The sequence below is a fragment of the Balaenoptera acutorostrata genome, chromosome 16 (genome assembly GCF_949987535.1).
Source record: "Balaenoptera acutorostrata chromosome 16, mBalAcu1.1, whole genome shotgun sequence".
In the NCBI taxonomy this organism is placed as follows: domain Eukaryota; kingdom Metazoa; phylum Chordata; class Mammalia; order Artiodactyla; family Balaenopteridae; genus Balaenoptera; species Balaenoptera acutorostrata.
Window position 1 is genome coordinate 50,207,457 of NC_080079.1, and position 11,526 is coordinate 50,218,982.

Consider the following 11,526-nt stretch of genomic DNA (forward strand, 5'->3'; position numbering starts at 1 on the left):
TTTCAAAGAGAAAAAACTGACCAACTGCCGCATGATGCTGATTGTCACATAAGACAAGACTGAGAATTGGCCATGGGATTTGGCAACACGGAGGTCACCAGTGATCTTGGCAAGAGCTACTTGGATGGACAAAAGAGCATGGGAGGAGGAGAAGCAGGGACTTCGAGATTCCACAAGCCTCTGGGGGAGTTTCGTGTGAAGGGGAGCCCAGAAAACTGGTGATGTTGGAGTGATGCTCGTGAGTGAATGAGAGGAAAACAAGATCGAGTGAACATGGGGGTCTTTTCATTAATGGTAATTTTTCAACAGTGTCCAGGGTACAGGGAAGCAGGCACTATTCAGGGAGTGGAAATCATTCCAGCCTCTTGGGAAATCAGTTTAGCAATACACATCAAGAGCCTTGAAAGATGTCCATGCCCTTTGACCCACTAATTCCACTTCTGGAAATCTCTCCTCAAGAAATAATTCCAAATACAGAAGAAAGTTCTCTGCATAGACATTTGTCACAGAATTATTTATAATAGGTCTAGGAACATCTAAATATGCCACAATAGATAATGATTAAGGATGCAGGATGTACCCACTGACTGGATTATAAACTCCCTGAGAACAGGGATGGTGTCTATTTTATTTATCACTTACCCCCAGCACCTACCATGTAACTGATATTTGTTGAATGAATGAATAAAAATTCTTATAAAGTTAAGCAAAAAAAGATAAAATAATCCTTAAATTTACATGTAAATCTGCATACGCTTACAGTATGATCTCAACCATGTTTAAAAAAAACAAACAAACAAACAAAACAACACCCTAACACTGTATATATAAAAACTAAAGAAATAACTCCCTAAAATGTAAACAGTAATCATCTTTGGGTGGTGAAATATGATTTCCTTTTTCATTTTATTTTTATTTTGCATATTTTTTAAAATGAATATGATTACTTTTATGATGGAAAAAATAAGTCAAGGTCATTTCTTTAAAAAGGGAGGGCTTGGGAGTTCTTTGGCGGTCCAGTGGTTAGGACTCAGGGCTTTCACTACCATGGGCCGGGTTCAACCCCTGGTCAGGGAACTAAGATCCCACAAGCCACGTGGCGCAGCCAAAAAATAAGAAATAAAAATAATAAGGAAGGGCTAAAGTTAGGCAGGATTTACATTCTCATCGACAGGACTCAATAAGGTTTTGCACCCTCTGAGTGTCCCCAGGCAGTCTTTGTCGGTGTGAGTCTCCAATTCCAGCCATGGTGCTCCTATGAAGATGGGTTCCTCCCACTACTATCAGGGGCAGGTCTATTTTCTGGGTGAGAGAAGACCCCTCCAAGAGCTAAAGAGAGATGCTGTTCAGAGGTACCAGCTTTCACTGGAGCATTTTCTAGATTCTTAACCAGCTGGCAAAAATAATATCCAGCGAGATGGAAAACTGTTGATGATACAGTTTTAAGTGAAACAGAGCAGGATACAGAGGAGCATGTCTGCCAAGAATATAACCATGCAAACTGTTCATTTCACAAATATTTATTGAAGGAAGGAAAAGGTCACAAGAAATATGTCTACATGCAGCCAGATATGCAATCAAAACTGAGTCTACCTTTTCAGCAATACCATTTTACAGCCATATCTCTAGAACTAGGATTCCTATGGCTCTACTGTAGATCCCACGGTGGGTGTCTAAAGGGGCTCACCGACTGGCTCCAGGCTCCAGAGCAATCTGTTTCCTAGAGGAGAGCTTCTCGAATATTTGCACCATTAACTCGGAGATCTTGATAAAATGCAGATTCTGATTCAATAGGTCTGGGGTGGGAAGAGAGATTCTACATGCCAAACAAGCTCCAAGTGATGCTAAGGCTGCTGGTCTTCTGAGTACACTTTGAGATTCCAGTGCCAAAGGTGCTGGATAAATGGGAAACCCCAAGGGTCATTAGGAACCAGGAGCAGGAGACAGCCATCCAGGCAAGTTGTGCCAACCCAGCAAGGTGAGGGGAGCACAGAAGATACTCAGCGAGGCTTCCATCTGCTACCCGAATTCCCAATGCCAAGCACCTTCACCAGATGCTCAGCCTGGTCCCCCAGTCCTCAAGCATGCTAGCACCCTAAAGCATCCTTGTCCCCAAGCACCTTGGCACCACTGAGATGAGTGATGACACACAAACTCAAGGCAATCGTATGGGATCTGGAGGGGCCTGAGGCCCCCAGTTCCTTGCGGAGCTTGAGCAATGACTTTTCTGGAATGGGTCCCAGGGTCTGGGCTTTGCTGGCAGGTGGTTACCTGGAGCAGCCAGCAGCAGGTGGCACCAGAGGACAAGCACAGGCTGCAACCAAGAGAATGGCTCAACAATCTGTCCAAAAAACCAGGATAAAGGTGAGCAAAGGAACGGAATGAGAGATGTGACCAAAAGTTGGGGCAAAACAAACAGTTCCAGGAAGGGAGCTGGTGACTCAAAGAGCCGTTGTCTTTGGTGTCAGCTGTACGGGTTCCTGGTCAGAGGCCAGGCCAGAGAGATGATCAAATGTGGCTGTTCAAGCTCCTGCTACCTGGCCCTTTGCCAGATGCCCTGTGTAGAGCCAACCCTAGGAGCCTCACAGTGAGGCCCCTCGAAGGGTCTGGGGACTTGAATACCCTGCCCCGGGAGGCCACGGTGGGTCCAGCCACTAGCCACTCTGCAGGTCTGAGCAGGTACAACCAGGCCTGGACATCCCATCCAAGGTGGCCCACAAGCAATCTTGACATTTCCCTTTCTGCAAGGACAAGCTGTCTGGTCCACACACAGATGAAGCCTTGGATCCAGAAGCCTGAACCTTGACCTCCACGGGTGAGATATTCACACTCATCGTAGCCCTTTCTCCATTTCCCAGGCTGGCTGGAGGAAGGGGGATACTCTGCTCCTTCCAGCCCGTGCCCCAGACTTTAAGAACTCCCTCCCTGGCCCAGCCATTACTGAAAGCCGCTGGGAGGCCCAAAGTCCTGGGGAGGCTTCGGAAGAACAGTGACACATCACCTGGGGCAAGTCAGCTCAGGGGCAGAGTGGAACAAAGGAGGCTGGAGTCATGGCCTTAAGTACTGAAAGTCGCTGCAGTGGGTGGACTGGGGAGGGTCGCACAGTCCTTGGCCAGCTGCCTTGTCAAGAGAGGTCCTGGGAGGCAAGGAAGAGCAGGCGAGAGAGCGTGGCTGCAGCAGCCTGAGCCCTTCCTACACTGGACTGTGGCGCAGGGTGCTGTCCTCAGCTGAGCACTCAGCAGGGGCACCTGCTACCTTTCTTGTCACCATGGTAAATCTTTCTGGAGCTCTCTCCCTGTGCCAGGGACTGTCCCAGGCATAGGGGGCCCAAGCTCTTTGACAATACAGATGTCACCCTCAAGGGGCCCACAGTCTTATCAAGGAGAGATACTTGCAGGCTTATTTCCATTCAAAGTGACAGATGCAAAGAAAGAGGAAAAGGGTGGAGTAGGATGTGAACCCTGGAATTCCTGCTGCTCGGGGCTGATTTTCCTACTGCAGAGGAGTGCGAGCAGGCTGCCAGGGTCCCTTCTCTGCAGCTGGATGTGCTAACGATATACAGTAATCCCACTGTCTTGCCTCCATAGAACTCTTTACCACTTACAAAGCCCATCCACAAACATCGTCTCCCACAGAGGTTAGGGGTTTACCAAGGTCCAGAACTCTGACTCCACGTGTTCTTCCCCTCACCCCACCATGGCCTTGCAGCCTCACCAGTGGAAGTGAAATCCCTGGGCTCCCGCGCTGGGCATCTGTTGCTGAGCTACCAGAATGAACTAGAGACCATCAATCAGACCATCTCCGGCTCTGGCATCTGCTCAGGATGCAAGACATACTGTGTGTGACCTGCAGAATCCAGACTCAGAATTCTCCCAGGAACAATAGCTGAACCATCAGAATGCTCGGCTTCACAAGGCAAATGGATGCAAAAACAGGCTCTTGCTACCCTATCTGGGCCCCACAAAGCCAGTGCCACCCCCAGCTTGCAACGTGCCCGCTTAGCTAAGTGAGGGAGGCTGGTAATGAACATGGCAGAGAGAAGCCCTAAACCTGGCTAGATGGGGTTGGACCTGCCACTGAGCCTCAGAGACCCTTTGGAGACTTCTGTGTGCACTGTGGACAGAGGCAGATGCTCGGACTCCTCCACAGGGACGCTCTGCTGGCAAGTCAGCACCAAGGCCTTGACCTCCTTCTTGAAGTTGGTGTTGAGAAAGCCATAGATGAAAGGGTTGACACAGGTAGAGGCCATGGCAAGCAGGTGGCACACCAAGAAGATGAGGTTGCCATGACAGATGGGGATGGCCTCATGGTACCAGTCCTCCAGGCTGTTGAACACATGCAGGGGCAGCCAAAGCACAGCAAAGGCAGCCACCATTACCACAAGGATCACATTGATCCGCTTCATCTGCCAAGCCCGAAAGCTGCAGGTGCCCTTGCGGAATACCTGTCCCCGCTTCCGCAGACGCTGGTAGATGCGAACGTAGCAGACCAAGATGAAGGCCAGTGGGATGCAGTATTGGAAGAGCAGCAGAAAGGTGGTGTAGATGATGCGGTGATGGTCCAGTGGCCAGGACTCAGTACAGACCACCTTATCCACCAGAAACTCCAGAGCCTTGGAGTGGTTCTTATGAAAGACATTCTCTAGGATGCTGTTAGCCAGGAAGGGCAGGGAAAGGAAGCCCGCAATGAGCCAGATGACCACAATCCCCAGGTAGGCCTGGGAGACACTGGGTTTCCAGCCTGTTGGATTGATGATGAGCTGATGCCTCTCCAGAGCAACAAGTACAAGCGAGAGGATGGAGACTGTCACCGACATACACTGGATGAAGGCCGATATCTTGCAAAGGACCTCGCCAAAGATCCAGTAGTCCATGATGGTGTAGATAGCCGTGAGTGGCTGGCAGATGAGGCACATGAGGAAGTCAGAGAAGGCCAGGTTGGCAATAAGCAGGTTGGTCACATTGGCCTTCTCCTTCTGCCTAATGGTCACACATATCAGGCAGAGGTTGCCCAGGACTCCCACAATGATCTCAATGCTGTAAGAGGTGACAATGAAGACCATTGGGTCTATGGAATCCTGGCAGTAGTCAGAGAAGTTGTATGAAGTGTACAGAGAACTTGACTTGCTCCTGTTTTGACCCTGTGGGGATTCTGGGAACAGCAAGGCCAGGAAGTGAGAGATGTTCATGGTGGATGTGAAAAGATTCCAGGAGATTCAATGATGACATCTGCAAAGCAAAGACAAACGGCACTGAAGGATAGTGCCTCCTGTGTGGAATCCAGGGAAGAGTGGGGACCAGGTAGAGAGGTTCATGGCTGCTTCCTTCCCAAGGCTGAGACCTAGAGGACCTGAAACTCAGAGATGTAAAGCAACTTGCCCATAGTCACACAGCTAATAAGTAATGGGGCCCATATACAAACCCAGGTCTGTCTGACTTCAGAACCTGTTCCACAAATTCCCTCTGACCTCAGAGTTTGAGGCTATTTTGATGATAAAGAAGTTGGACTGTTGTATGCAGAGTTCAGGGACAGAATTATTTAGGGAACACGGGTAGAAATCCCCTTATCACATTTTATGCAAATAGAGACAGCAACACATTCTGCCATGTGCTCAGGTCCTTCCATGGCACCCCCTTTAGGACAGAACAAAAACCTCGGGGCTTGACACACAGTGTGTCCTCCTGGTCTCAGCCCCTACTTGCCCTGCCAGCCTTGTTTCTCAGGTGACACGTGGCAGAGTTGAAGACAGCCAGGTATGCAAAGACTGGGTCATCAGCACACCAGCTCTCTCCTCCTGACCCCTATGTGTACACACACACCAGGCCAAGGTCAAGGGATGCCCACTGCCTTCCCTATGGGTCCCCTCCATGCTTATGCTCAAGTCACAGCTTGCAGCTCCCAGACACCAGCCTGGGCCATACCTCCATGTCCTGGCCCAGCCTGGCCATTTTCCTCTGGTGCCTCAACACAAGGGACCCTCTGCCAAGACTTAATTGGAATTTGGACTCCAGAGCCTTCAGGTGGTAATGCCAATGACAGATATTTTGACGTGGAACGCCACCGTATCATCACACACCATTGGGGCTCACCTTCCTCATGACTTCTCTAGTCACCACTAATCCCACAAGCAGTTCTCAACCTTCAGGAGACATCAGAATCATTCTAAGAGCAGACTGAAAGCGCAGATTCCGGAATCCCTCACCAGGAGATGCAGTTAAGTGAGTCCAGGATGGGGCCCAGGAATCTGTATTTTAACAACTGACCCATATGTCTCCGATGCACATGGTCCTTGGACCCCATTTTGATAAGTACTGTTCATAGAGGAATACCCTATTTCAGATATTCTTTAAGGCCTTATAATGGTCGTGTCTATTTATGAACTGTGAACATTATATATGTTCTTTATGTTCAAGTGCTAAGTTAGAGACAGTTTTTACAGGGTATAGCCAAAATTAACCAGAGATCAATAAAACCTATTTGTCAGCCGTCAAAAATGTCACTCACTGTACATTTAATTTGGCTTATAAAGATGAGTCACATTTTGCCACGTACAAGATCGTCATGAATTCAAATGACAGTTTATAATCTGGTTATTTCAGCTACCCAATCCCAGAGGCAAGAGGATTTTTCTGGTACCACAGTCTTCGGGCAAAAAGAGTCATTTGGGGCTTCCCTGGTGGCGCAGTGGTTGAGAGTCTGCCTACCAATGCAGGGGACACGGGTTCGAGCCCTGGTCTGGGAAGATCCCACATGCCGCAGAGCAGCTGGGCCTGTGAGCTATAATTACTGAGCCTGCGCGTCTGGAGCCTGTTCTCCGCAACAAGAGAGGCCGCAACAGTGAGAGGCCCGCGCACCGTGATGAGTGGCCCCCACTTGCCGCAACTAGAGAAAGCCCTCGCACAGAAACGAAGACCCAACACAACCATAAATAAATAAATAAAATTAAAAAAAAAAAGAGTCATTTGGAATTGAATGTGACAAAATGAAATATACCAGGGCGAAATATAAGGTCCAGTATTTGAGTGAAAAAACAGGCATAGCTGCATGAAACTGTGGCAGATACACTGTGCTCAGAAGCAGCAAATAAGATGGAAACCCAAGACTCTGGTTGATCAACAGCCAGGGCTGGGTCAACAATGGGAAACAACACCATTGGTTCCAAACTGGCCAAGCTCAGCATGATCAGAGTGCCATTACTAGATGGGGAGGGCTCCAGAAAATCCTCCCTGCTTGGTTCATTCATTCACTCAATAAGCATGTAGCAAGTCCCACGCTAGAAACAAGGTCTGCAAAGATGACTTATACAGCCATGTCCCTCCCAGACCAGAGGAACTAGCCACCAAGAACACAGATGAACCTCAATGTCACATTGCCATCGCCAAAACCAGTATGAATGGAATGCCTGTGAGCTGGGAGATCAAGGAAGGAAGCAGGGAGATGAGAGAAGAGGGGACATGGATCCAGGGCTCAAAGGATGAAGAGGAGTTAACTATCCAAATAGACAAGGTGGAGGAAGGAATTCAAGGTACAGGGAACAGGGTACAAAGGCAAGGAGGCAGGAAAGAAGAAAGCCTCCTCAGAGAACAGTAAGCAGTTCAGAATAACTAGAGCCTAGAGTAGGTGGAAGGGAGTGGCAAAAGATGGGCTGGAGAGGTGGGCCAGACCAGGAATGCTGGGTGAGCTGCTGAAAGGCTGCCAGCAAGCCCAAGTTCATTCCAGAAAGGTCACTTGGATGTAGAGAATAGATTGAGGGAAAGGGCCAAGACAGGAGGAGGGGGAGGGCTGAAGGCAGCACTGGGGATCTGCCTGGCTTGCAGCCCTTTTCTCAGAGAATCCATAAAGAGCTAACACAAGGGATGGTCACCAGTGAGCCAGGAAACCCCACACCAGTCCCTGCTGATTAGACCACACAGATGCCTGAACCCAAATCAGCCCTTCCCAGCAGCTTCTGGGACTGGGGCAGAGGAGGGAAGTGCTGGGGCTGGGAGAGCATCAACATGGGAAGGAGATCTTTGGGGGACCAAGAAAGGAGCAGAACTGCCAGCTGGCCCTTGCATCTTTCTCCAGAGCTGCAGATGCTGGAAGGGAACACCAGGGAGGGGACCACTCCATAAGCCCCTACCCCAGAAAGGCCCTCTGTACACAGGAACTGAGGATTTCCAGAAGCATTCTCCAGGGGCAAGGCAGTAATAATTCAAACCCCTGAGCCCCAGGTCAGCACGAAAGCTGGATTCCTTTTGCAGAAAGTGCACAGGGGCAGTAGGGAGAAGGCAGTGGCAGCACGTATGCAGAGGCGACTCTGGTCTGAGTTTGGTCCCGCAGACACATGGGAGGCCCAAGCAGCCTGAGGGGCTGTACCTGGGCGGGGGTTGGGGAGAGAATGGAAGCAACTGAGCCTGCCATACCCAGAGGAGCAGGAAGGGGAATTTGGAAAGACAGGCAGGGGAGGGAAGGCGGGAGCCCAGTCTTGCAGAGAGCCCAAGGAGTGGGGGTGTCTTGCCTCACCCTGGAGAGCGCACACTTTGCTGGGAGACAGAGGGCAGAAGGGACTTTAGCCTTCACTGAGCTTTGGGCACAAGACATCTCCCTGAGCATTATTGCACACCACAGCCCTGGGAGGAAGGCATTACTAGGCTGAACCATATGAAATTGCCAGTATCCAACCACTTTCAACCTGCAAAGACAGCAAATTCATATGGTTGGATCTAATATCAGCCCCATTTCAAAGAGGAGAACACTGAGGCCCAGTTAGATGAAGGGACCTAGCCAACGTCCCCACAGTCAGTAAGTGGCAAAGCTGAACTGGAACCCTGGTCAGTCTGATTCTGAAGCCCCCTGCACCAGGTCCTGCCAGACAGAGAGATTTTGAAAAGGAGGAAAGAGGAGCGGGGCCTGTCTTGAAGCAGGAGGTGAACTAATGTGGGGTAGGCGGAGCAGTAGAGGCAGGGTTGGAGATGGACATCCAAGGTCCCCAACAAAGCGTGACTGGGTGAGCACCTGGGGGTGCCGGGACGTGGCTCGGCCAAGTGAGAAGATGCCCCAGGTGGGGTGGCAGCTGCCCAGCGTCCCCTGGCCTCGGGCCCCAGCATGCTGGCTCAGACCCCTCTCCTCCCGGGGCAGCTCTGCGGACAGCCCAGCCTCTCCAGCCCCTCATCCTTCCCAAGAAGATGCGGGTTTGGAGTCCCTAATGGAATGACACTCCTAGATAGAGCTGCCTCCTTCCCGACACAGTTCGGAACCCCAGAGGCCCCTCGCCGGGGCAGACACAAGAGCACAGCTCCCAGGGGAGAGACGTGGGCTTGAAGGGCTATCACAGGCGAGTGTCTGTCCCTTGCAGCCTCCAGCAATGCAACTCTTCACCTGGATCACCTCAAGGTGATCACATCCACTCCCCAGGGCTGCTGAGCTGGGGCCACTCCGACCACTTCAGACCCTTCTGGGTGATTTGGAGTTCCCCTGAGGGCCCTCACACCAAGACTGTCCCTCACTTCCCACTGCATTCCTCAGAGATGCCCAGTGAGGACCAGGAGACCTCAGGTCCTCCAGGCACACCCCAGGGGGTGGCGACTCTGGGAGCGGGAAGGCAGACTATTGTGCAAAGTCAGTGAAATAGTGTCTCCGGGTTTAGTTCCCAAGCAGCTCTTGTGACAAGGTGGGAACACCTGCAACCCGGGGGGGGGGGGGGGAGCGGGGAGGCCTCCACTGCAGCCTGCCTTCCCAGCACTCAGAGGAAAACTAATGGATAATACAAATAATATCAATTCTCCCATGAGGTAAGAATGGAGAGAAGGATGTCTGCTTTGTTTCCTGAAATTTCAGCAAACAGCTTCTGTCTCCTAAAGCCCGCAGCGCCCACATTTTCCACGCACCCCTTACCTCCTCTCCCGTCAGCACACAGGTGAGGACAGGTGAGACTGAAGGAGCCCAAGTCCGCTCGAGGAGCAGGGTTCCCCGCACCGCCCCGGTTGCGCGGCTCTGAGCCCCTGCGAAGCCCACCCGGTGACCCCTCCCCAGGCCCCGGCAGAGGCAGCGCGCGGCTTCCCGGGGACCCCTCGGGCCCGGGTCCCTTCTGCCCCTGGGATCCACGGGGCAAATCGCAGGGCCCGCGCCGGTCTCACCTGCTCCGGCGGCCCGGCGCTCTCTGCGTGCGGAGCGGAGCCGCCCTGCCCGTCTCCTCGCCCGCTCGGCTCCCTCCCGCGCCGCCGCCGCTAGTGCCCGCCCAGTCTGCCGCCTGCGCCGCCCATGAGGACGCTCCGGCCGGCCGCCGGCGACCCAGGCGCCTGCTCCGGAGCTGCGGCCGCGAGCCCTCCCGTCCGCCGTGCGCCAGGAGCTGCAACCCCGCACGCCGGCCTCCCCCACGCCCACCTCGACCCTACACACCAGCGGGCTGGAACTGCCCTGTTGGTGTTCTCTCTGAGCCCCAGTGTCCTCATCCATGAAATGCGCATAAGAAGACCTGCCTTTCATAAACTCGTTCACAAATATTAACTACAGGCCTCCTATGAACCTGGCTCTCCTGCTAGACACAGAGCTGAGCAAAACAGAGTTCCCGTCCTTGTGTTATCCCGGAGTTCCCAGCCCTGGGGCGAGAAGGCCCATCAGGGACAAGAAAAAAGTAAATAAGTTAATAAGTTATTGCAGGGAGTGAGATGCTGTGGGGAAATGGTTCAGCTTTAGATATGTGGGCCAGGCAGAGGGCACAGTAAGGGCAAACGCCGTGAGACTGGAGGCATTTGCTCACTGGAGATCACGGAAGGGCGGTGTGGCTGGAGAATGTCAGGGCTTTCAGAGGTGCATGTGGGAACAGTCAGGGAGGCCCTGGTAGATCCTGGAAAGGCCTCCAAGATTGTTGCAACAAGAATCAAATGAGAAAGCACTTCTCCATTGGAGTCCACGTGAAACAGGACTTGCCTGAAACGGGACAGTGTTTATTACAAAGGCTGCTCCAATTTTGAATACACTAACTTAAAATTTCCTCCAGAAGGCCACATGGAAAAATCACGTGTGTACTTGGAGGACCTCCTGAGAGTAGGCTTTGCTTCTGGGGCACTTCCTAAGTATCCGACATGCACAACTCTTCTCTAAAACCTTCCATGGCTCCAACTCACAGAAGTGGAGTAAAGCAGCGGTTACCAGGGGCCAGGGGGTTGAGGAAATGGGGAGATAATTGGTCAAAGGGTCCAAACTTCCTGTTATAAGATTAACAAGTTCTGGGGATCTAATGTACAGCTTGGTGATTATAGCTAATGATACTGTATTATATACTTGAAAGTTGCTAAGACGGTAGATCTTAAATGTCCTCACCACGAAAAAAAGAAATGGTAATTATGTGACGGGATGGAGGTATTAGCTAATGCTATGGCGGTAATCCTTTTGCCATATATAAATGTATCAAATCAACTCATTGTACACCTTAAATGTACATAATGTTATATGTCAACTATATCTCAATAAAGCTGGGGGGGAAAAAAGCCTTCCATGGCTCCCCATGACCCACAGGACACGGCCCAGACCTCCCAGCCGCTC

The 11,526-nt window shown here is 51.5% G+C and overlaps 1 protein-coding gene across 3 annotated transcripts; it reads right to left on the reverse strand.

Annotated features, from left to right (window-relative positions):
• Positions 1 to 1,518: 1,518 nt before the first annotated feature.
• LOC103001010 (neuropeptide Y receptor type 4-2) lies at positions 1,519 to 10,569 on the reverse strand. 3 transcript variants are annotated; one of them, XM_007178744.2, is made up of 2 exons: positions 10,381 to 10,569; positions 1,519 to 5,228 (listed from the first exon to the last, which is right to left on the reverse strand). In XM_007178744.2, the coding sequence occupies exon 2, from the start codon at positions 5,186 to 5,188 to the stop codon at positions 4,055 to 4,057; it is 1,134 nt and encodes a 377-aa protein (XP_007178806.1). In that variant the 5' UTR covers positions 5,189 to 5,228; positions 10,381 to 10,569; the 3' UTR covers positions 1,519 to 4,054. The 3 variants fall into 3 exon arrangements, with proteins under 3 accessions (XP_007178806.1, XP_057387230.1, XP_007178807.1); XM_057531247.1 differs by lacking the exon at positions 10,381 to 10,569 and adding an exon at positions 10,119 to 10,363; XM_007178745.2 differs by lacking the exon at positions 10,381 to 10,569 and adding an exon at positions 9,877 to 9,929.
• Between the last annotated feature and the right edge of the window lie 957 nt (positions 10,570 to 11,526).